Source organism: Larus michahellis, chromosome 5 (assembly GCF_964199755.1).
Source record: "Larus michahellis chromosome 5, bLarMic1.1, whole genome shotgun sequence".
NCBI lineage: Eukaryota > Metazoa > Chordata > Aves > Charadriiformes > Laridae > Larus > Larus michahellis.
This window is the reverse complement of record NC_133900.1, coordinates 60,187,099-60,209,366: the sequence shown is the minus strand read 5'-3', so window position 1 is coordinate 60,209,366 and position 22,268 is coordinate 60,187,099. Positions and strand designations below refer to the sequence as shown.

Here is a 22,268-nt window from a genome sequence, read left to right as displayed (position 1 = left end):
GAGACAAAGACGGCTTTGATAAGCCAGCAGGCCAGACATGCGTGAAATGGTTCATAAAGACATGGTGACCCCTCCTTTCAAAGCATTTCAGTGCTCCTACAGGTGCTAGAACTGGGTCGTAATGCTCTCTTATTTGGACACCAAACCTCCAAAGTTTCACTCCTGCAAAATATCCATCAGTGAGTATCTGGAGTAAGAAAGAAAGCACTTCAGCCCTCTGCCCTCTCCTCTGACTTGCATATCTCATGTTTTTGCATGGCACTTATGTGTCAGAAGATCATAACAATGTTCACTGAATCAACCATGTAATAGTAAAAAAGTAATTTGGCCACTGGGGGAAGGAATAACTGAAGTTATAATAATGCTTGTATAAGCCTGAAGAAATAAAAATACTTTATCTGAAATACTTACAACTTTAACACTTTTCATTTTGCCTTTACATTATAGACTATGCTTTATACTTTTAATGCATTGTGATTGGATTTGAATCTCTAATTTTTGTGAGCATTTAGAAAGGTTCAAAATTTGTGGAAGCTGATGAAAACCTTATTGAATATACTGTCATATCTAAATAGGTATGTTGTGTCCTTGTTCTTAGAGACTGATGCAAACACTTAATTCCAGCATTTGATTTAAAAGCAGCTTGCATTCATAAAGCTATTGATGTGCATTCATATGCCTTTGAAAGATCTGAACCTAAATTATGCAGTATTGGTTGTTCAATTCGTGTCTGTTTTCTGTTGTTTGTTACATGTTTCATTTTTCCAATATGTAGAGGTGAAAATAATAGCATTTTTCCTTGTGCATGTCTAATTTTTTCACTTTCGTAGAATATTTATAAACTTTTTTTAAAAAAAAAAGTTTACAAAAATGATTCAAATTAAAAAAAGAAGAAGAAAGAGACACACAGTGTGTTCTTGCACACAAATGACATTGCTACACTAGACACCACACTATCTGGCCAAAATTTTTAAAGATAGATACCTCTAAGTTCTTAATCCAAATTACAAAATTTATCTGATTTTCAGCTGTGTTGCTGAAATTTCAGCAGAAACACTCTGGGGTCAGCGTCTCACAGAAAGCATTTAATAGCTGGCTAGGTGAAGACCCAACTCAGCTAAACTCCCTTTAACGCCAAATCTTTCTCCCTTGTTTGCTTTTTGTGATGGTTCAGTTGCTATAGATAATTCAGGGCAGCAGCAGGGCTTGTCCCACAATCATGATAAATAATATTGCTTCTTGCTTCAGCCCTATGTTGCAGTTTTGATGCGCAGTGTTACAGATCATCCATTATTCCTTTTGTGACTAATATCCTCTGAAAAATGTTTTAAAGCACTTCCTTGCTCAGAAGGCTTATAAAAGCACAACTGTTCTTTTTGATGTGTTCGTAACAAATCAGTCTTTGAAAATATGACTCTTTAATATACGAAATGATTTTAGAAAATGAAAAGGAGATGAAATCAAGTCTTCCAAAGGTTAGCCACTCTCCTGAGACCTCCAAATAATATAGTTTCTTGGGGTCTAAAATAAGCATTTCCATCATGGATCTTGCGTACAGATCACCTGGGCAAGTAATTCTCCTGTGGCACATAAGTTGTGTCATGGTTGAGCTTGCAGTGGTAGCATGAATTTTGAGAATTCTTGAGAAGAATTTCTTAATTTCTTCTTGAGAAATAGTGTTAGATGTTGTACCTACCCATAAAATTCACGTACTCCTTTTAAAATAGTATATGTTGTTGGAAATGTCTTCTCATTGCTTTATGATATCGAATATCTCAACGCATTAATGTGGCATGGCAAGCTGAGAGGATTAGTCACCTTCTTCATGTGCTCCGAGTGTAACTTCTATTTCCTAATGATTTAGCTTCTGGGACTACGAGACACAGATTCTCTTTGTGGTTTCCTTCTGAGTAACTGCTAAGCTAGCTGTAACACCTGGAGCAAATTGAGTATCGTAAAACAGACTCCAAGTATTTGCTTGTACTTGCAAAGAGTTTATGCTCAGTATACGAACCTGTGAGAACTTATCTTTATTTTTTTGTGTGTACAGAAAGCGTATTGAGAATGAGTTTCTGTAGTCATCCACAACAAATCATTCCATCATTTACTCATATCATCCCTTGGGAAAGGGGATAGTATTTTATGTCTCAAGTAAGCAAGCATAACAAACCATCGAAGTTTTTGGAGTGAAAGCATTGGGCAATTGGGGATGTAATTATAGAATCATTTTAGCTGGAAGGGACCCCTCAGGGTGTCTGGTCCAGCCTCTTGCTCAGAGAGGGTCAGCTGTGAGATCAGACCACGTTTCTTAGGACCTTGTCCACTTGTGTCTTAAAAACCACCAAGATTTGGTACTTCTATGTTAGTTAGCTTTTAAATTCAGAGGAGTCAGTAATCAAAACTGATGGTAGCTAAAATGCAACCATGTTTGGCCATTTCTGAGAATAGTTTTAATCTTAGTTTTAAAAAGTGTACATTATTCACTATTAATCCTGAGTTGAAATAAAAGTCACTAAAAATTCTGGAAAAGACATTGAGACTTCCTGCTGCTCATCAATGTATTTTGTAGGCTAAATTACGACAAATGTTTCATCTTGTCTTAATACATGGATGCTTTCTGGATGTCAACAGATGCATCTGTTCTGCTCTCTGTCTGTGAAACTATATTTAGAAAATTAATCAGGAAGAGTCTATGGGATAGATGAGTCTGTAAGACTCTATGGGATATGCATACATCTAACTGTACCATCTCCCTTTTCTCTCAAGATGATCAGCAGTATCTGATCATTTTGAGAGAAAAGGGAGATGGTACAGTTAGATGTATAGAAGAAGAACAAAATCAAAATAGGACCATTTTAAGTTCCTGTATAACGTGTTTTTTGTGCACATGTGAGACGGAGTGCAAAATATTTGTAGTAGTGGAGTAGACGTCTGCATTCAAGCTCTCTCATGTTTCAGAATAAGCAAGCAGCAGCCAAATGGTTCTTCCCAACACACAGATCTGCAGGTGTAGCTGGGACGCTTCTCACTTTATGCATTTGGATCAGTGATATTGATGGTGTGCAGAAATTCACGTGAGCCAACCAGTTTCTTTAGTTTCTTGAGAAAAATGCTAATGCCACTTTGATGAGAGCACGAGTGCTGATGATGCTACTGTTATTTCCTGTAGGAGTAAGCTATTGTGAAGATTTTTCATGCTGGGGATAAAACTTGCACTGTCCCCAGGTAGGGGAGCAGGAAGGCCACCTTTACCAAGACATACTTTGCATGGAGGTCTTCCTCATCACTGCGGGTTTCCTCATTAAATGCCTCTGTTATGTCTCTGTTCTAATCCCATTAACAGTGATATATAACTAAATCACAGCTCAGGATAACAAACCTGAATATGTCAGATTTTCAGGTTAAATCCACTGAGTAGAATGGATAGCACTAGCAGAATAATTAGTACTTCGTTCCATAATTTATTTTAGCCAATGGAACTTCTTGGGGCAAGAGCAACAGATACATCTTTTTAATTTTTTTGTTGTTGTTTTGGTGAGTATGTAAGTGTATTTTTCCAGGTATTTCAATATGTGTAATATGTTCATCTGCGTGGTTAGACTGAAGCATTCATTTCAATAATTACATTGTAAGTATTTTATAAACCCTCCAGGTTGCTAAGCAGCTTAATACATGACATCAATTAGTCTTTGACTAGAATTCGCAGAGAGATGTAAAAAAAGAAGCAAGCCTTTTACACAGGGAGCAAAGGCAGCATACCTGTTTGTAGGCAGCACAAAGGAGAATTTTGAACATCTCTTCTTTGTGTTCTGTGTGCTTTCTTCCTACCAGTGTGCGTTTTTAATCTAGACTTGCACTTGCAGGCTTTTTAAAATTAGACTAATTACAGCAGTGGTTATGTGGCATCTGTTTTTCCCAATTTAGTAGATTACATGGTTTAAATTTGCTGACTGTTGTTCTGACATGTATAGCCTGTCAGATATCAAATCTTAACTTTCTTTCCTGGAAAGGGACTCCAGACTATGAAAGTGTGAATGTTTGTGTAGTAGACATGACAGTAAATATTCTTTAAGGTCAAAGTCAGTTAAGAGCATTCTCATCACTGTCAGTAGGAAGGGTGTTAGTCTGGAAAATATGCAGAGTTCTTTTCCTGCACAGTGCTGCTTGATTACTAAATACAGATTTATTAAGAACAATATTAGTGCCTGTAGTTGCCTTTTTGATCTTAGCAGTGTACACTATCCAGTAACAATGCTTTATCTCTCCCTCTTTATCCATACACCAAACCAGACTGGGGTTGCCTTTGCACCTAAACCTCTTCTCAGAAGAGGGTCTTGAAATGTGAGAAACTTGAATTTGTGTCCCTGACCATCAGGAAACAGGGGGTTTCACTTTCAACAGGGCCCTTGGACCCAGCTTCATAGGTAGTAGTGTTTGCTGGTCCGGCAGAGTGTCCTTAGGCATCTTGCTAATGTAATCAAGGGCAGAGCTGCAAGACTGAGCACAAAGTACTCAATGGTAGATGAGACCACACATTTAAAAAGCCAGGTGATGGTAGTGGTGGTGGGATACTCCTTCCAGTTGTAGTTATACAGAAATAATAAAGGACTGAAGAGACCGTAGTATGTATTTTTAAAAAGAGGATGCTATTTTATTGCTGTCTGTACCATGTCCAGCAGCCTGTGTGTTTGGTCAGACCTGAATAGTGGTGGCAATCAGAAGCTCCACCTCCTCGGCTGCACGTGTCCTTGTCCCAAGGTGGCTTTTGCTGCCTGTCAGATACGAGCACAGCTTTGCTTTTCAGGTTTCTACAACATCCATGAAGCATAATAAAACCTTTTTATCAAATTCCGCTGGAATTAATTGATGCTTTTATTGATTGCTGCAGTGAATGTGAAGTTTGCATTTAAGGAGGTCCAGCACAAGGTCCTCTGCAGCTACTGAGCATTGCAGAGAGTTAGTTCAGATAACAGCTCTAGCAGGCAGGTGCTTTCATACCCGGCTTAGTTTCAAAAGTCCCCAGGCATGCCAGACCCACTTGCAGTTGCTTCCCCATTCTCTGTCTTGGGTGCAGGCGTGTTTCTGTTCACTGACTTCACCAGCGACAAGGGTGATGAAGCAGAGAGAATGCATGTTATATTTTCAGATAACTGCATCAAGAAGGGTGTTAGGAAACCTTTTAATCATGGGAATAGTGTAACTGTGCAATGATGTGTGGAGAAATTGTAGCTTGTCCATTACTGGAGATCTATGACAGACAGGCAGACAGATGTTTGCCAAGAACTGGGGCTGCCTTTGTAATGAGAATGGACTGGCTGGCATCTATATTCCTGGTTTTCTATGAGTTTATTGACATTTTGAAGCCTTCGGAGCAGGAAGTGTCTCTCACCAAGTGTACACACATCATGGGGCTCCTTTAATGCTCCTTTAAGGTTTTTTTTTTTTGTTACTGTGTTACATCAGTGTCACTGCAAGAAGGGCTGTTGCAGGTTGTGGTGGCAGGAGAATCCAAACTAAAAAAAAAATAATAAATAGAAGACAACTGCAATTACTCCTCTCCTTGAAAATAGTGACAGCATAGTAGGAATAGTGTAATGATGCTTTGGGATAAATAATCTTGAAAAATTACGAGGAAGAAACAGCAAAAATTGCAATAAACTTGGAGTAAAAGAATGCAAACCTAAAAATACTCTGTCTGGAGAAAAGATTTGAGAAAGGAAAGGCTAACTGTGAACAACTGAGGAGGGAGAAAAGATCACTTATTTTCTTCAGTTCAAAAGGATCGGAAAGTGTTAAACTTCTCTGACACATCAGAGAGAACCCTGTGAGTTTCAGAACAACTTGAGCAAGAATCAAGCATCCACAGAAATTTGAGGAATCTCTAACCTGAAGGCCTTCAAGGTTATATTAGTCATCCTTCTGTAAGCTTATTACTGTTTCATATATTCCTTCTTTTATGGGTAATGAGAGGAAACAGATCATTTTCCCTTTGGCAGTAGTGACTCATTACAAAAAAAACCCCAACCCAAATATGACTAGAGGAACCTATATATTCTTGTCTGGTTTAAGGTGCATGCAGTCAAATATCACCTACTTACTTCTGCATTAGTATTTTCTAATTGCACTAGAGTGTCTCACATGTACAGTACTCAGTTACCACTGAAGGTTTCCAGTGAATTTCATACTTCTCAATAGGGTATTCAGTGATGAATTCTAAATCGCGTCTATTTCTGTTTTAAGTTTAAATGACTTCACCCTTCAGCCATCAGATACTTTATTTCTTGCAAATTTTTGTTTATTTAATCTTCTGTTGAACAGCACAGACTGGGGGTTTTGATACCTTTCTAATTGTTGGCTGAAGAGTTCACATGAATGTATTTCAAGCAGCAGAGTTTCTGTAAGTCACTTGCAACCATAAGGAGCTCATTATCCCACAGGATATTTATTCCAGTCCTTAACTTAATGAAGATCTTCTTAAACAGAAGAATAATGAATGGCTAAATAACATACAAAACAAATATGCTTGCTTGTCCATAAGCCTCCTGTTTTCACTTTCCAACAGGCACGTGTATAAACAGAAGCTATTTCCAAAGCACTCAGATGAACAAAACCCAAATCTTGTAAGGGTGTACATACACAAATACATACAGGCAGACCCTTATTAATTTAGCCAGACTCAAAATTGTTACTTGTGGATATTGTTTGGCATCACCTCCTTAGATTTTCTGTTTTATTTTATGTTGCTGGAAATAAAATCCGAGGCCTTGCCTGACTTTGCTGGAGCTGGATGGTTGAAAAATCTGTTTTAAAGAGTGAGTGATGGCTGGTAGAAATTGGTAGGCTGAGGAGGTGCTGGAGTGTGGAGAACAGGGACACTTGGTATATTTATGTGGCAATGGGTGCAATGAGCTGAAGCAGGCAGAGGGGACAGCAAACTCCAGCAGCAGGAAAGCACAATCTGGAAGGCTTGGAAGCCTCTGGTGCAATAGAATAGGCTTCTGTTAAGCTGTTACTCGTCAGTAGCAGTAAGTTTGCAGGGGCAGACTTCTGTAACCCAATGACATAGCAGGACCTTAAATTACATGTTATCTAGGAAAAGGTGCTGTTTATTTTTTCTAGTGCATTCTGTAAATGCAAAGAATTACTAAGCATTAATAATTGGAAATTAATTTCATGACATGTTATTTTCATTACACGTTGATGCATTCTTATTTCATATTTCAGTTTGTTCCATTAGATTGTTATGAGGCACTTAAAGGCTACGTGGTAAATTAGTATTACATTGCAGGACAGCATAGCAGATTTCTCCAGAAGTTTTCTGTCGTAATAATTTCTCTTTCTAGAAGACTGTGCAGAGTCTTTTTTTGGTGTCAAAGTCACGCTGTGTATTACTGCTATGTATTTTATTGAAATTGGAATCTTGGCATGGATATACTAAACTGCATTGCAGAATAATGCACTTTCCTTTCCCAGTCACACACTGGAAGCAGATGTAAGCCAGAGAGGAAATAATGAATTAGTCATTTTTATCCGCTGTCAATATTCTTGGGGTTATGTACTTGGTTCTATAAACATCTCTCGTGTTACCTTTGCCTGCTGCTCACCCCGTTGCCCCACAGGCATCCTCCCTCTCCCTGCGCTATGGTGATAGCAGCTGGCTGAGCTTATGTTTGCCACTGGTTTGTACCCTTCTTTGCCAGCCCCTGTGCCATCCTTGTTCAGCTGGCCTTCAGTCTGATGAGCGTGCTTTAGCAGGGGGATGCCTCTGCCTGGGTGCTCCATCTCAGCAGCCAAAACGGACCATCCCAAGCCCTCGTTTCCTGCCTTTCTGCCCTGCAGAGACCAGCTGCATCTTTACTGCTCCTCTGGTTCTCTCTCTGTCCCATCAGTAATTTTCCAGAACAACTCATCTTCGGGCATTCCTCCTAATAGAAATGTTTCCAATAACCAGGGATCGCAGAGGAATACCCAGTTATGATTACAGGTCCACTAAGTGGAAAGCTGGTTTTACTCCCAGCTGTGGTTTGACTTTCACTTTTGGCAAAGAAAGAGAGTTTTGAAATCATTAGAAGTGTTGGGGAACTGATCGATGGAATCTCCCCACGTAGTTGTACTAGAAAATGATGTAGCTCCCTATCAAAATGACGAAGAACTGAATTGCTGCTATGGTTTCATAGGAAAAAGAAAGGACTTAAATGAGGTTCGTTTAGAAATGGGAGGAACCTCTTTTTCATCTTGCCAGGCCTACATACAGCCCCTGAGGACTTGTGTTACCCCAAAATGGGATACAAAGGCATTATTCTCTTGCAGCCTTTTTGCAGCAAGACTGAGGCAATAATAGTAATAAACTGTGAGATGTTTTGCAGCTCTGTGGCAGAGCAATAGTGTAGAGTATCTCATTTTTGCAGAGACTAATAAATGTCACTGTGCAGTTTGAATGTTTTGTCTAGTTATAAAAAAACAGCTTTATTTTACAAAGTCATAATAATTGTGTCTATCCTCCATCATCTATTTTTTTTGCTTTGTTTCCATGAAATTGGAAATTGCGGCATGTTGATAAAGCAGATATATATTGTGCGATGGGTTACAGAGATGAACACTCAGACCTTAGTGAAGACTGACGTAAAAAGCTTAAGTTATAGATAGGTGCCTGGCTCTTCAGGCTGGGGAACTGAGCAACTGACAAAAATGACCTCTGTAATTCCTGTGCAGTTCACTGGCAAAGGAAAATGATGTGCTTTTAATGATGGACTAACAAGTCACTAGATTTGGGGCAGGCTTCGATAATATCTGAGAAATTGATGGAAAATTTTGGGGCTGTCCTGTCGCACCCCATCAGTGCCCCTCCCATTACAGTGTGTGTTTTCGCAGGAAGGTTCAGCCAACAAGGTGGTAGCTTATTCTGAGCCATAGCAAACATTAGGAAAACCTTTAAAATAATTAAAAAATCGTATTAGTATGTTTGTTCTCAGAAAATGAACAGTGTAAGAGCTTAAGAAGGATATGAAGGAGATTATATAGTGAATAGAAAGTGTGTGACAGAAGATCAATTTTAAATATTTCTTATGAAGAGCTGCCTATATCCTCTAGTTGTGGCAGGGAAACATCTTTACAGTGAAGAAATCCTTGGCATTGAGTGCTGATGTTTGCCTAACCTGTCTTCTGCGCAAGGGCAATAAAATGAGGACATGGCTGTAGACGGGCAGCTTGTTGCAGCCCGTCGTAGTCGGATGGCGCCCAGTTGCTGAGCTGGTGGGTGGAGGTCTAATTCGTGTGCCCTCGCGTGGGAGGTCAGCGCTGGCGCTTTGGTTGGCAGATGCTGAGAGGCAGAGGCAGATGCTGAGATGACAGGAAAGGAGGACAAATAGCTGGGTGGACATCATGTCCCCCAAATAGGGAGCATTTTTATTTGCTGGCTTTTGAAGTGAGGAACTCAAAGACTCTCTGAATTTTCACATGTCTTCTTCATATAAGCTTTTTACTTACATTGGGGTAGAAGGCGTCTGAAAGAAGTAAAGTAAAAATTTTTGCTAGTTAGAAATTGGGTAAACTTTTATTTTCTTTTTAGACTCATTAAAGTGTCTTGAAAAATAACCTGCTTGGATCTGTGGTCCAGATGGAGCTCAGTATCACACGGGATACAGGTGCTACAAGGCTGGCAGCCTTAGTTCAGATTGCTTACTAGTATGATGCAAAGACCCTATATGGGTGTTTATTTTCCCCTTCTCAGAAACTAATTTATTTCTGCCTGTGAAATATTACTTCTGAGTCATTATACTTGTTACTGGAGGCTCTCCTGAACCTATGCTGTTTCTTCCTTATTTTTACGCTTCAGATTTTCCTTCTTGTGCATCAAGAATCATTTACCCAGCAAGATTGTCTTTTGGTTTTCCTTATTATTTCCTTACACTGTAATAATACCTATTGACTCTTTCAATTATGCAGTACAAGAATTTCAATAACAAAAACGTGCATGGAAGCTTATACATGGATTCCCTCAGTCAAGCTATTTTAAGCTTTTGCAAATACATCTGATGTTTAAAGTAACTGCAGTGCACCTGTATTAAGGGAAATAGCTAAAGTTCCCCTCAAAAAAGAGAAAATTAAATATAGGCTCCCAGAATGTTAGATACGAGAAAAAATGCTTTAATTAGAAGCAACCCACTTCAAGTATAAAACACAAGGACCTGTTAACTTTTTTGTGAGGAGATAGTGAGTGTGTGAGAGTTGGGCTTGAAATTGCGGTTCATATCTGAAAATGTCTCTATTTTTTACTTAGGAAATACGTTTCATACATTACATCTTAGTGCTCTATCCTTCTTCATTGTCCTGCACCTTCAGCAGAACCTTAAATTATGTCTGAAACTGAAGAAGGACAAGGGGTAAAGGACACAAACTCTTTCATCCACTTGTTTCAGGGTGTTATATTAATTTGAAGCAAAGTAAGTAAAGTCAAATGTCTACATGAATAACTGTTTTGCTGCTGATCATTTTAGTAAGACATCTAACCATTATCATTTGACCTCATCACTTCAAAATCAAGTTTGACCCCCATCTCATGACTCTAATGTTCATGGCAACTTCCAAATGCGAGCACCCGTTACTGCTGCCAAAGGGGCTGTGACATTGCGAGTTGAGAATATAGAATCACATTTTGGCGTTTGCTGGGAAAAGCCAAAAGTTCTGTTTTAAAAATACTAATTTGTTAAGCTAAATATTAATTTGTTAAATCTGATTCAGAATTTGTTCATTTGCTCATTTATTTTGCTGTATCTGCCCTACAATGTCTATTTTCCTGTTTCCAATATCATAGTCCTGCTTAGAATTTACCTTTGCTACAGGATGAGTTAAGTCAATAAGCAGCCATCGTTCAATAGCATGTGATGATCTACTCAAATATTTTTATATTTTTCCAGGCTACAGTGTTCACAGCATGTCAGCTATTAGCAGGAAGACTGTTCTCAGCTAGCAGACTTTAAAAATGGCAAACTGTGATTTTTTTTTTTTTTAAATCAGAACCAGAAATCTGATCATTTCAATGCCAGGTTTTTTTATTTCAGTTTACTTTTTAGCCTGAAAAAAAATTAGTTCTTTTGCTCATTCATTCTGGGCACTTAAATATGTTCATAATGGTAAAGATTAAGTATTCTTTACCATTGTATTTAAAGGGAGGTGGAGGAAATGCCTGTGCATTCTGCCAACTGTGTATAGCAGCCCTACAGAAGCTGGGAATATGTTTGTTAATCTCATTGCTTAAGAAAATGTGTCTGGGCTGCATCTACTTATTCATACAACTCGCTTATGCAGCTACATGTCATCTTCAAAGTCAGATTTGATTGCTTGCCATGCCTGGGATCTGATTTGGGGGAATTGCCTGAGTCCTTCAACTTTCTTTTTTGTGGTAATCACGTGTGTGTCTCAGGTGAATTGTTTCCTGGTTTTCCGATTTTTTGACAAATACAGAGCCTTGATCAGCTGCAGAAAAGAGAAGATAAAAATGTTTGAGTAATTTAAAATTCAGCTGGCAGGACATTTCCAGAAATGCTGTGTTTTAAATAGTCTCCTTAGAAATCTGGTACGAAAATAGAAGGTGATGAGATTAGAAGTTTATGCTTAACTTTTAAATATCCCGTATCGCAGTAACCCTCACTAGCCTTGACAAATCCAGTGTAAATCCTGCTTTGGAGAGGCTTTATTAGCCTGCCGACTAGCAAGGAACAGGCTGTAGGTAGCCAAGGTGCTTTCCTCGGGAGATTGCATCAGTAAGTGTGTCTGCTGTTCCCTTGCCCTCCCCCGTGCACTTGGGAGAGCAGGTGCACCTTCAGTAGAGGAAGACCTTCAGTAACCCATGGAAAGCCTGGCCTTTCAAGGACCTTTGCCTGTGTACCTGACCTTTACTCTGAACAAATACCCATGAGCCTATCAAGAGACAGAACCGTTGTTATTCAGGAAACCACCTGAAACTTTGGGCAACTTTGAACCTTGGATGTTCATGCGGGAGGGCGTACTGAAGAAATGTTAGGGGAAAACAGCTACAAAGCACGGACTGCTGAAGTGCTTTGTTCTGTCTTCCTTCTAACCTCGGCTGTAAAGCTTGGCTTTGGGTATTGCTAAAGAAATGTATTCCTAGCTCTGTCGAGCTGTCACGGGTGGTGTGATGCACTTCACTCAGAGAGAGAAGCAGCAATACGTTTATTGATGTAAAAGAGGGATTTAACAAAGTTTGATGGTAAATGCAACAGTGTTTTAACAAGATTCGATGGCAAGGCACACTTGGTTATTTACTGCGTGGAGGACGGGGTCAGACAGAACTGTCGGGGGACCCTCCCATTGAGTCACAAGGTTCAGAAAGGGACCCCCTTGCTTTCTAAACTCCTTCTCAGAGAGGAGTCTAGGGGCGGCTGGATCCAATCCTAGTCCCAGACTTGGTCAACGGTTTATGTCTAAAGGATTATATATTCACAATCAATGCTTTATATCATTTAGGTAAGATTTCAAAGTTTGGCATGCTATTAGTCACTTACCAAGGATCTGTGGTGGCAAGGAATCTCTGAATCTCGAGAAGTAAACGTAACTTTGAGAGGTGTCCCTACTCGAGGGGGGATCCTGGCGTGCAGCCCACTGCCGTGCAGGAGGGCTCAAAGGGCTCTTGGGCTGTTGGCTATTTGTGGGGGTAAGATGATTGTCTTATAGTCATATTTGCGTATTGACTACAGTACCAGCATTGTGGTTAGGTGGGTGCATTGCTCAAGTTAGCCCTTGGCAATTGTGTTGTTAGTTGTCTCCCCGAACCCACATTGAGACAGATGTTGCCATCACGATTATATACAGCCATTTTGACCACCACGGGTGGTTATCACTTGGGCAAGGTTACGGGAGATAAAGGTCATGTTGGGGACTGGGGGGGAGCATACTGTCACACAAGCCTGTCTGGTGTTGGAAGAGGAGAAGCACCTTGGTGAAGTTGGCAGCTTGTTCTGAACCTGAGCAGTACGTGCAGGCTGAAGAGACTTACCAGAGTGGCTGTGGCAGAGGGGCATGGATGGGACAGGCAGGGCGTGCTCGCTGGGGCTCGCGTCCGCGGCATGGTTCCAGGGGCTGGCTCGGTGCCTCCTGCGTGGCCAGAGTTGATGCTGCGGCTGCTAGGAGCTGAGTGTAAGGAAGCACCCCAATCCTTATGTGGGAAAGCTGAGAAGTAACAGAAACTGCATATTTTCCTTGAATTTATTCTGTATCTAGTTAGAATTTTCATTCAGAATTGGCTTACTTTTGCTTCTTCCCCCACCCTTCCCGGCTTCTCTTAATCCTCCCCTCCAGCTGTTTGAGTATGGTATTTTTTATTAAGAATCAGACTACTCTTCAGGTGGATACAAGTATTCAGTTTTTGAATTTCAGGCTTCTGTCCCATGTAGTTAGTGAAATAATGTCACAAAGTATAGAAAAACTTTTACCTTTTCAAGTTTTATCGTACATATTGTCATTATTCTCCCATCATTGCGAATGCACATATCAGTAAAGGATCTTGAGACCGTGGCCGTTGGGCCAAATACAGAAGGTTGCAGAGTATCTGTGCTTTGCCACCGAAGACTTTAAGTTCATCCTCTTTTTTTTTACTGCCACCCCAGCCCAAGGTAAGCAAAACTTTGGGGTTTTAGTTCCAGAGTGACAGCTGCACAGTCTCTGTAGTGTCTACCAAGTTGCAAGGAGTAAAACAACAAAGAGAGACTATGGATTTGGAGATTACAGATGTCAAAGAGTAAATGAGAGATACAGGCTTCGTGGGCATAATATAAATAATAAGTAATATAAATGAGAGAAAGTATAGTCATTTCACGGAACAAAGACACAGATCTGTTTTCCTGTCAGATCTGTCTGTCAGTACCTTTTCTGTAGTAGCTGTCATTCAATAACTCAGCATTTACCCTTTTCCCAGCACATTATCCTACCTTCTAGATCCCTTGATGGGCATATCAGGTATGCTGTGGCCAATCTATTAATTGTTCCACCTATTAGATCTTTCTTGCGGTACCAGGCACTTCAGAATACATCAGAAACAGGTAAAAATGAATTAAACATCTAGGCTGAGCTGTATCCCACCCATGTCCCACTAAGGGTTTCTATTGAGTTAGGATTCGGGATTTTAACATTTTCCTTCCACTTTATCCTGTACTTCTGTCCTACATCCTTTATCAATGTGCAGTGCAGGTAGAAGGTTTCGTGCCTATAATGAGAAATTCAGTTAACACGTGATGTTCTTCTGTGCCAAATGCAGGTTTGGGTGATATGAGTTGAACTCTGAATGAATTATGAAAGACTTATGAATATGGGTGTTTGTCTTCCCTGTGTGTGTAAAATAATAACCAACTTTAAGGAAATACTATGACCGAAGACTAGCTGGTGAGAAAAGGGCATTTTGTTATCGCCCTGCAGTCTTCCTGTCTAGGAATTAGGGCTCCATTGTGATAATTCTGCTGAACACAAGGAGTGCAAAGTCTTGGTCTGTTTCCACAGTCCCATTTGTAGGAATTATAATAAAATTTAATTTTTAGCTTATTCTCTGTAGAACTTCAGTTGGAGTCCTTGGGGGCTACTTCTAAAGGGATCTGCAGAAGTTAAGGAGAGCAAGTTTATTACCAATAAATGTAAATACATTATGTAAAATAATTGCAAATAAAGTATGCACTCACGACAGTGTTCAGTTCAATTAGAAAAGGTTTAAGGAGACATGAATCAAAGATGATGAAATATGCTAATTTAGATCATGGACAGCAAAGAAATAAACAGGAATAAGAAAAGTGGGACAAAATTGTGGCTGCAGCACCAAGAGGCACAGGTAACTTGTGGCATCTGATTGACAGGCTTATTCATACTAGGCATTAATGGTTCATTTTCATCATGGGGAAGATTTAGTTCAATGAAGATTTTTAAAAGGGAAAAACATGATTCCAGATTGGAGCTCTACCATTTGGCTGAACAACAATTTCAAATGCAGAAGATCCAGATGCAAAATTTGAGTTCTTAACATGACAGGATGATTTGTGAGGCACTGTGAAATTATTTTTTCCCGTCTACTAAACCCATTTGCGTCTGCCTCTGTATAAGCTTGAAAGTCGTATCTGTTTCCATGCTGGAATATTTCCACCCCCCTGTCACCCATGCTGTCTTTGGCTTGTGATTGTCAGGTTGCTCAGGAGTTCATGCTTCTAAGATTTAACAAAAAAAGAATTGATGATCTCAAGAGCCCATAGTCAATATCACAGGATGCACTTTCCAGCTTTTCCTATTACAGACAGGGGTGGAAGGGCTGAACTAGGTAATGAATTATCCACGGAAAACATTGTGACTAGGCAGGCTGGCAATCAGCCATGGTATTAAAAAGCAGCTGCAGAAAAGTTGGTTTTTTTCTTTTTTTCCTTTCTTGTTCCACACACGAATTCATATTCTTCTTCCACACCATATATGATGTATACTGAGAAAGTGAAACATAAAAATAGTCCTAGGAATTGAGTGCACCCTGAGCCCCCAAAACAGGGAGCTTGACCAGCCTGCAGTGGAGGACTGGTACAGCTGATGAGAACGTGTTAGAAAAATGTGGAAAGTCAGGGTTACATCATTGTCTAGCTCTGTCTTAATTGTTTCAGATACATGGCTTTAATGGCAATTGTAAATATCTGTGTATGTAGGATGCCACATCTGCGTCCTCCATCCTGAGTGATTTTCCCTGGGTAACCTCTGCCTTGCAGCACCTGGGGTGACGTGTGAGGGGTCCGGCTCTCCTCCTGTTCACTGCTCATGACCTCATGCAAGGCACCAACGGAAAGGTCGCCTTATTTTTGGAGCTTGACGTACCCTTTTAGTTTAATTCAGCCTTGTTAATAAAAACAAGTCAAAAATACGGGTTCATTGGTTGTTCGGTTTCAGGACGCAGAGTGAGGCAAATCAATAGAGGAGGAAAGGGGCTTCGCTGCAGCCACAATACCAAACCTTTTCCTCGTTCAACAAATCACAGCTGGCAACATTGTAATTATCAAATGTTTTTCAAAACTGTACTATTGAAATGTAACTGTAAGTTATTAAATGATCTAATAATCACCAGGCAAGAAATACTTATGTTTCAGTGACGTGCAACTCCTACTAGTCAGTTGGAGCCTTTATAATCAGTTTATAAACTACCTGCTTTGTGTCTATACTCTTTTTTTTTTTTGCAGTGAAGTAAAATCCAAAACATTCAAATGTGGCCTGTACTTTGTCTTCAGTTAATTCTTACACTAGTTTCTAGCATGACAGAAGTGGATTTTTTGGATTTTACGGATTTTTTTTTCCCTGCTGTAAGCTCCCATAACCGTAGAAATGATACAAATGTCTGCCATTGTGTTTTTTTTTTCCCCCCTTGTTTATTTTGCAAATCTCAAAGCTTGTAACTACTGTGATGCAGATGTCCCTGGCTGTGACAGGTTCCCTATGTGTTGTATACAGGTGCACGGCATCGCAAAAGCATACCTCGTTTTTTCGTGCCTAGAAATGGCGAGACAGTATGTAGAACAACCCCATGAAACATCTGCCTTGTTTCCAGAAATACGGCGGCGGCGCAGGGCTCAGCGAAGCCGTGCACGTAGCAGGAGCCCAGCCGCCACCTGCACTCCTCACATCCGCCGTGCCTGAGCTCAGCCAGAACTCAGATGCTGTCTCCCAGCATCGCCCAGATTGCAGATCTGCGCACCACTGCCAGGAACCTACTTTTCCATCAACGGGCCACAGGCGGTGTTGGAGAACTAGAGATTCATGCATTTTTATGAACTTCTAAGCACTCTGACTTGCGATGACTGCCAGCGCTTACTGTACTTGGTTAAAAGTTGCTCCATACCACTTTTTGTTTCCCCTTTCAAACTATTTCTGGTGTTGCTTTTCTTTTGAATTTTGTGCCTTTTGTAATGACCATCTCCTTTGTTTTCTATTTCAGAGTGGTTTACAGACCTACTGCTTCCTAGTGTTTGCTGCCATCTGCTTTGCGGGTGCTACCTACCTGTTTTTTGTCCTGCCTGAAACAAAAAATAAGACATTTCATGAGATCAACCAGGCATTTGCCAAAAGGAATAAAGTGTCTTTAGAAATGCAAGAAATGAACCACTACCCAGGGGAGAGGAAATCGAGTGCAGAACAGGAGTCAAACTTCACGTCTTCGGTGGACAATGGGGAAACCAAAAAAGGGATCGTGTAAACCCAGGAAGTTCTTTCAGGAGATGGGGGAAAACATGTATTTTTTCATTCAGTATGTTTATAGCAATGCACAACTTGTATTTTTTATGTGGCAGCGTGAACTGCTTCCCCCTTGAATGTGTTTTAAGTGAGTACAGGTGAATTCGTTAGCAGCTAGGGTGATGGTTGAGGAAATGAGAGGTGGGAGTAGTGGCAGCTGATTAAATAAATAAGAGCCAAAATTTTCGTGGGCACCTGTGAAATAGGTGCTGTGGTGGGAATGTAGACTAGGAGAAGTAAAGTGGTGGTGGGGAACCGGGGTTGTGAGGAGCAGCTGGCTGAGCACCCCTGTGTGCTAATGAGGAGGTGTGAGTGCAGTCACTGAGGAGGAGGAGGCAGGGAAGAGGGAAGAGATCCCAGCAGGAGTCTGCTAAGAATCAATGCAAGCGAACCTGAAATGGTACCAGCTTGCGTTTCTCTGCATTTCCCAATAGGTCATGAAAGTTGCAGGTGAGAACTGAGGACTTCAAAGAAGGCTCGTGACACTCCCCTGACCTCCCATTCCTTTTCCAGCTATTTTGACTTTCAGTTGCTTTGTCTCAACGTCTCCCAGCTTCTCACAAAAATGAGAGCTCTGGGTCCTGATGGGTTTCCCTGTCTCTCTTGCAAATCCTGATCGACTAGTGATAGAGTTGCCTCTAGTTTCTGGGTTTGCTGACGCTGCATTTCTGTGGATATATATATTATTTTTTTTTTAATTCTATTTTTTAAGAATAGCTATGGAAGCTTTAATATGAAAAGAAAACTAAACCTCATGGTGAAGAGAGAGAACTCTGATGGTACATGTAGGGTGTAGCATTAAAAAAAAAATCAAACACCAGGTTTTTCAAGGGTTGGGATTTTTTTTTTTTTTGCTTTTCTTTTCAAGTTCCTTTTAAAACAAGTCTTAGGAGCTAAAATTTCCATGAGACCCAGTAAGTGTCATTTCTTAACACTCAGATCTCTCCAAAGGAATTTGGGTGCCTTTTTCTTACTTAAACACTAATTTTCATTTGGGCATTAGACTCTGAAGCTCCAGGCCTAGTTCACGTTAATATGCTTCTAAGCTATTTAATGCTGTGTAAAACTGTCCTCAGAGTCTGCTTAATTTCATGATAGAAAGACTCAGCAGGCTCTCGGGGCTTAGGTGATCCATTCCCTTCCATGTGGGATTTTTTTTAACGAACATCATCCTTCTAGTTTGTGATTTTGATAATAGTTCTTCTTGACCCTTCTAGGTACCTGGATGCTGAGGAGGTAATAAGCACTTTTAAATTAAATAGTTAGCTGTTTTATATGAAAACTCAGTGAGTCTTAGAGCTGCTCTCAGTTAGGAGTAAGGCACAAGAAGCAAGTGAAGCATTTAGGTAGAGCCGGCTGCTTGCACGAGTTTTATTTACTAATCGAGGAGTTCATAAATTTTAGGGGTATTTGAGGGGGGGGAAATAATATATGTACTCATATATATTCCAAATATAGAAATATATATGAATATATATTTTCTTATGTATACAATGGAGAGTTGCTTTCCGATATTTGGGGTTTTTTAGATTTTCCTGAGTGATAAGCTGCTTATTGTTTTGTTCTACACTGTAAATTACACTGTAAATTAAAGTCAGAGATCCTAATATTCAGCTATTACTACCAAATGACATATATGGTTTTATACTGTGATTTATTTATATGTGGCATATTTACTGCACACATTGTAAGCTGACCTAATAGGGCAATTTTACTACTGGGTAATGGAAGAAAATTTGGTCTGAGCCTTTATGCCAGGATTTATACTATTTTACTGGGACAGAGGTACAGCAACAAGTAAGAAAATGAAAATATATATGAGCTAGAGAATGAAGAATGAAAAAAATCAGATTTATTATATTGGTGCTACTGTTAGGAAACAGAGTGAATCAAGATTATACCAACTGATAATCATATATAGAAGCTAATCAAATACTACGGAGAAAACCTGAAGAAAGATGGCTTCTAATTGTAGAAAACTTGTAAAACTATACATAGCAAATGCACATGTCATCTTTCAGTGGCTTTAGTTGCCTATTCCATGTGTTACCTGAGTCTTGCTAAGTGGTTGAGTCACCTTCCCTGGAGATATTTAAAAGATGGGTAGACATAGTGCTTAGAGATATGGTTTAGTGATGGTTTTGTCAGGGTTAGGTTGATGGTTGGACTAGATGGTCTGAAAGTTCCCTTCCAACCTTGGTGATCCGATGTAAAAAATGAGTTTGAATGCCAGGAAGAAATTCTTCCTCTTCTGCCTGCAGGGCGAGAACGGCAAGTTGAGACCCTGTCACTCAAATTGAGAATTACCTTACTTTGCAGTTAGATCTACTAACATGGTATGATGTGATCTGATTTGAGTTCAAGTGGCAGGATTGGAATCCATTATTATTATTAGAATTAGAAAAAATTAGCGCTTACTGCTGTTTATTAATGTACATTACAGGCATTACATGTTGATAATATTGCCATTGGATAGCTTCAATAAAATACCATGTTGGCCTGATAAGGCAGTTGTACTGGACTTCTGCAACAAGATTAAATCATCTTACAGTTGCATTTGGAGCCCAGCTCTGAATGTGTTAGTAAGGAGATGGTTGGATAGAATTTCCTCAGGGGCTTGTACAGATTTAACAGCGGGGGGGTTGTGTTTTCCTCGTTTGCAATCCCATTTGCCCATCTCTTGCCCTACCTGAGCTAGGCATCTGAGACAGGCAGTGCCAGATAGGCACTTTCTGTGCGGCTGCAAAGATAGCTGCTGCAGATGGAGGACGCCGTGGGGCAGTGGTTGCATGTCTCACCAGCCGTTTGCTCCAGCCCGTGGTACAGGCTAAAAGCGATTCCAGTCTCCAGGAGATGTGTAAGTGTGCAGGTGCTTTGCTCACCCGCCAGGGAAGGTGGCTGCGGTCTCCTTTGCCTTGGGTTGTGGAAGTTTCTGAGGAAACTTCAGATGTGCCGGTACTGCATTAACTTTCTCATCTCTGACCCTGACGAAAGTTTTGTGGTGTTCTTCAAGTTGTTCCATAATGTGGTTTTTTTTTTTCCCGTTGTTATGCTGCTATAGCTTCTCCAGCAATGAGAGGACAAAATGGAAAATATCGGCAATTTATCATTTGGTTTTTCTAGTTGAATGTATCAAATTGTCTACAGCCCATGTGTTTGTCAGTGAATTGTTGTGTGGTTTCACGTTCTCTTTTCCTGTCTGTGACACTGGAGTGAAGTACTGCGAGATGGTGTTTGTACGAGTAACCGCAAGTGGGTTATGTGTGTGTGATCAACTATGTCCGTGCGCAGTGATTGCAAAATAAACCTTTGGAATTAAACTAAAATGGTGTAGGTTTTGTTCTGGATAAATATGGATCTCTACAGCTGCACGAGTTTCATTGTACAATTCCCTGGGTTTTTGTATGTCCCAGTACAAGACTGTACAGTCCTACATCTGGATGGCCCAAGTCATTGTGGACTGGGTGTTTGGACAGTTGGGTGTTTGGGAGTTATGGGGAAGAAAATTGTTCCTGAAACTGTATATTTTTTTGAGCATTATTTACATTTTGCTTTTCAAATGAGATTCCATACTTCATTCTTTCATATGTTTGTATTGTGCTTTAGAAATAGAAATGCAGACATCAGTGAGAACCAAATGGTTAAAACTGGCTAGTAGTAGTAATAACTGTTTATAAGAGTTGTTGAATCTGGTGAGGCTTTTTTGCAGAAAGTTGTCATTTGCAATGGATGACTTTGAGTTGCTAAAGCTCTACTTTCCAATGAGAAATTCAATCAAATGACTATTTCTGCTACAAAGATATGCAAAACCTAGGATCTGAAATATGTATAAAAAATTGAATTTCTTACTTCAGGTTCTGAAGCCAATTTTCACTCCACAAGGATCTGCTTTCTAGTGGGGGAAGATGTGAGTAGTTCAGCCATATGGGACAATTTTCATCTTCAGTGTAAAATAAGAAAAAAAAAAAAAGGAAAAAAAAATACCAAACTCAACTCTTTGAAATTTGCTTTCTTCCCCTTGACTGTTTTTATGTGCTTTTCCTTACAGAAATCACTGTATAAACTGTTAGAGCTCCTATCACCTCGCACAGCAGGAAGAACAGATCTGAGTAAAGCATTCTTAGGAAATGCCTGCAGTCTTTTCCTTTCAGCCTGACTCCAGAAAATAGAGTTCAAACGCAATGTGAAAACCTGATCGATACAAACCCAAACTATGGAGCAGGTTCGTTAATGCAAATATTCAAGCTGTTAAAAAATTCAGGTTTGGGTCCATACTTAATTCTCTCTGCAAGCGATTTTATTTGGGAGTGGGCCCTGTGAAAAGGTGAATTTCATGGCAAAAGCTGGGTACTTGGACTCCTAATCAAGTTATCACAGCTCAATAAGCAATCATGCATAACCTGAGTCACTACAACCCTCTTCCTTGCAAACTAGGCTGCATTAACCTTGCTTTTTCCATGACTTAAGAGAAACACTGGCAGCAGATGGTCACGCTCGCTCTTGAGATGTTCCCTCTACAGTAAAATTCTTTTAAACCTAGGATTTCAATTTTTAAAAAGCATAGAAGAAAAAGCTGTCAGGAGACTTTTATCCGGTGATTGCTGAAGTCAACAGAAATCTCCTCCGGTGGCTTCAACCGTACAAATGTAGCCAAGAAAGGCTTGGTATACAGAAAAGAGTTCTAAGCTTAGGAAACCCTGCACGTTTTTATCTTCTTTAGGTAGTAAACGGATGGCTTGCTTTCTCAGTCAGTGAAAAAAATACAATGATTCAAAAAGCACTGATCTGATGCTTTTCTTCTGAGTTTGGGGACAGGAGGGGGGTTGGTTGGTGATTTGTTTTTTGTTTTATTTAAGTGAGAGCATTAGTACTCTGGTTCGTATGCCAAAGAAGAGTACCAAGCATGAGACTGCTGGAGTTGCTGGTTGTCTTCAGATAATTCCCAAAAGGTAAAAAGCAAAATATTACTCTGTCAGACCCCCAAAACACAATACATTAAGAGTGTGATCTTG

At 40.0% G+C, this 22,268-nt stretch overlaps 1 protein-coding gene across 1 annotated transcript in view; it reads left to right on the top strand.

Moving 5' to 3' along the window:
* Positions 1–17,347, top strand: part of SLC2A9 (solute carrier family 2 member 9) — a 105,153-nt gene extending 87,806 nt beyond the window's left edge. Inside the window, exon 12 of the mRNA XM_074587596.1 lies at positions 16,961–17,347. Coding sequence (XP_074443697.1) covers positions 16,961–17,218 — 258 coding nt within the window. The 3' untranslated portion in view covers positions 17,219–17,347. The remainder of the gene's footprint in view (positions 1–16,960) is intronic.
* The last annotated feature ends 4,921 nt before the right edge of the window (positions 17,348–22,268 follow it).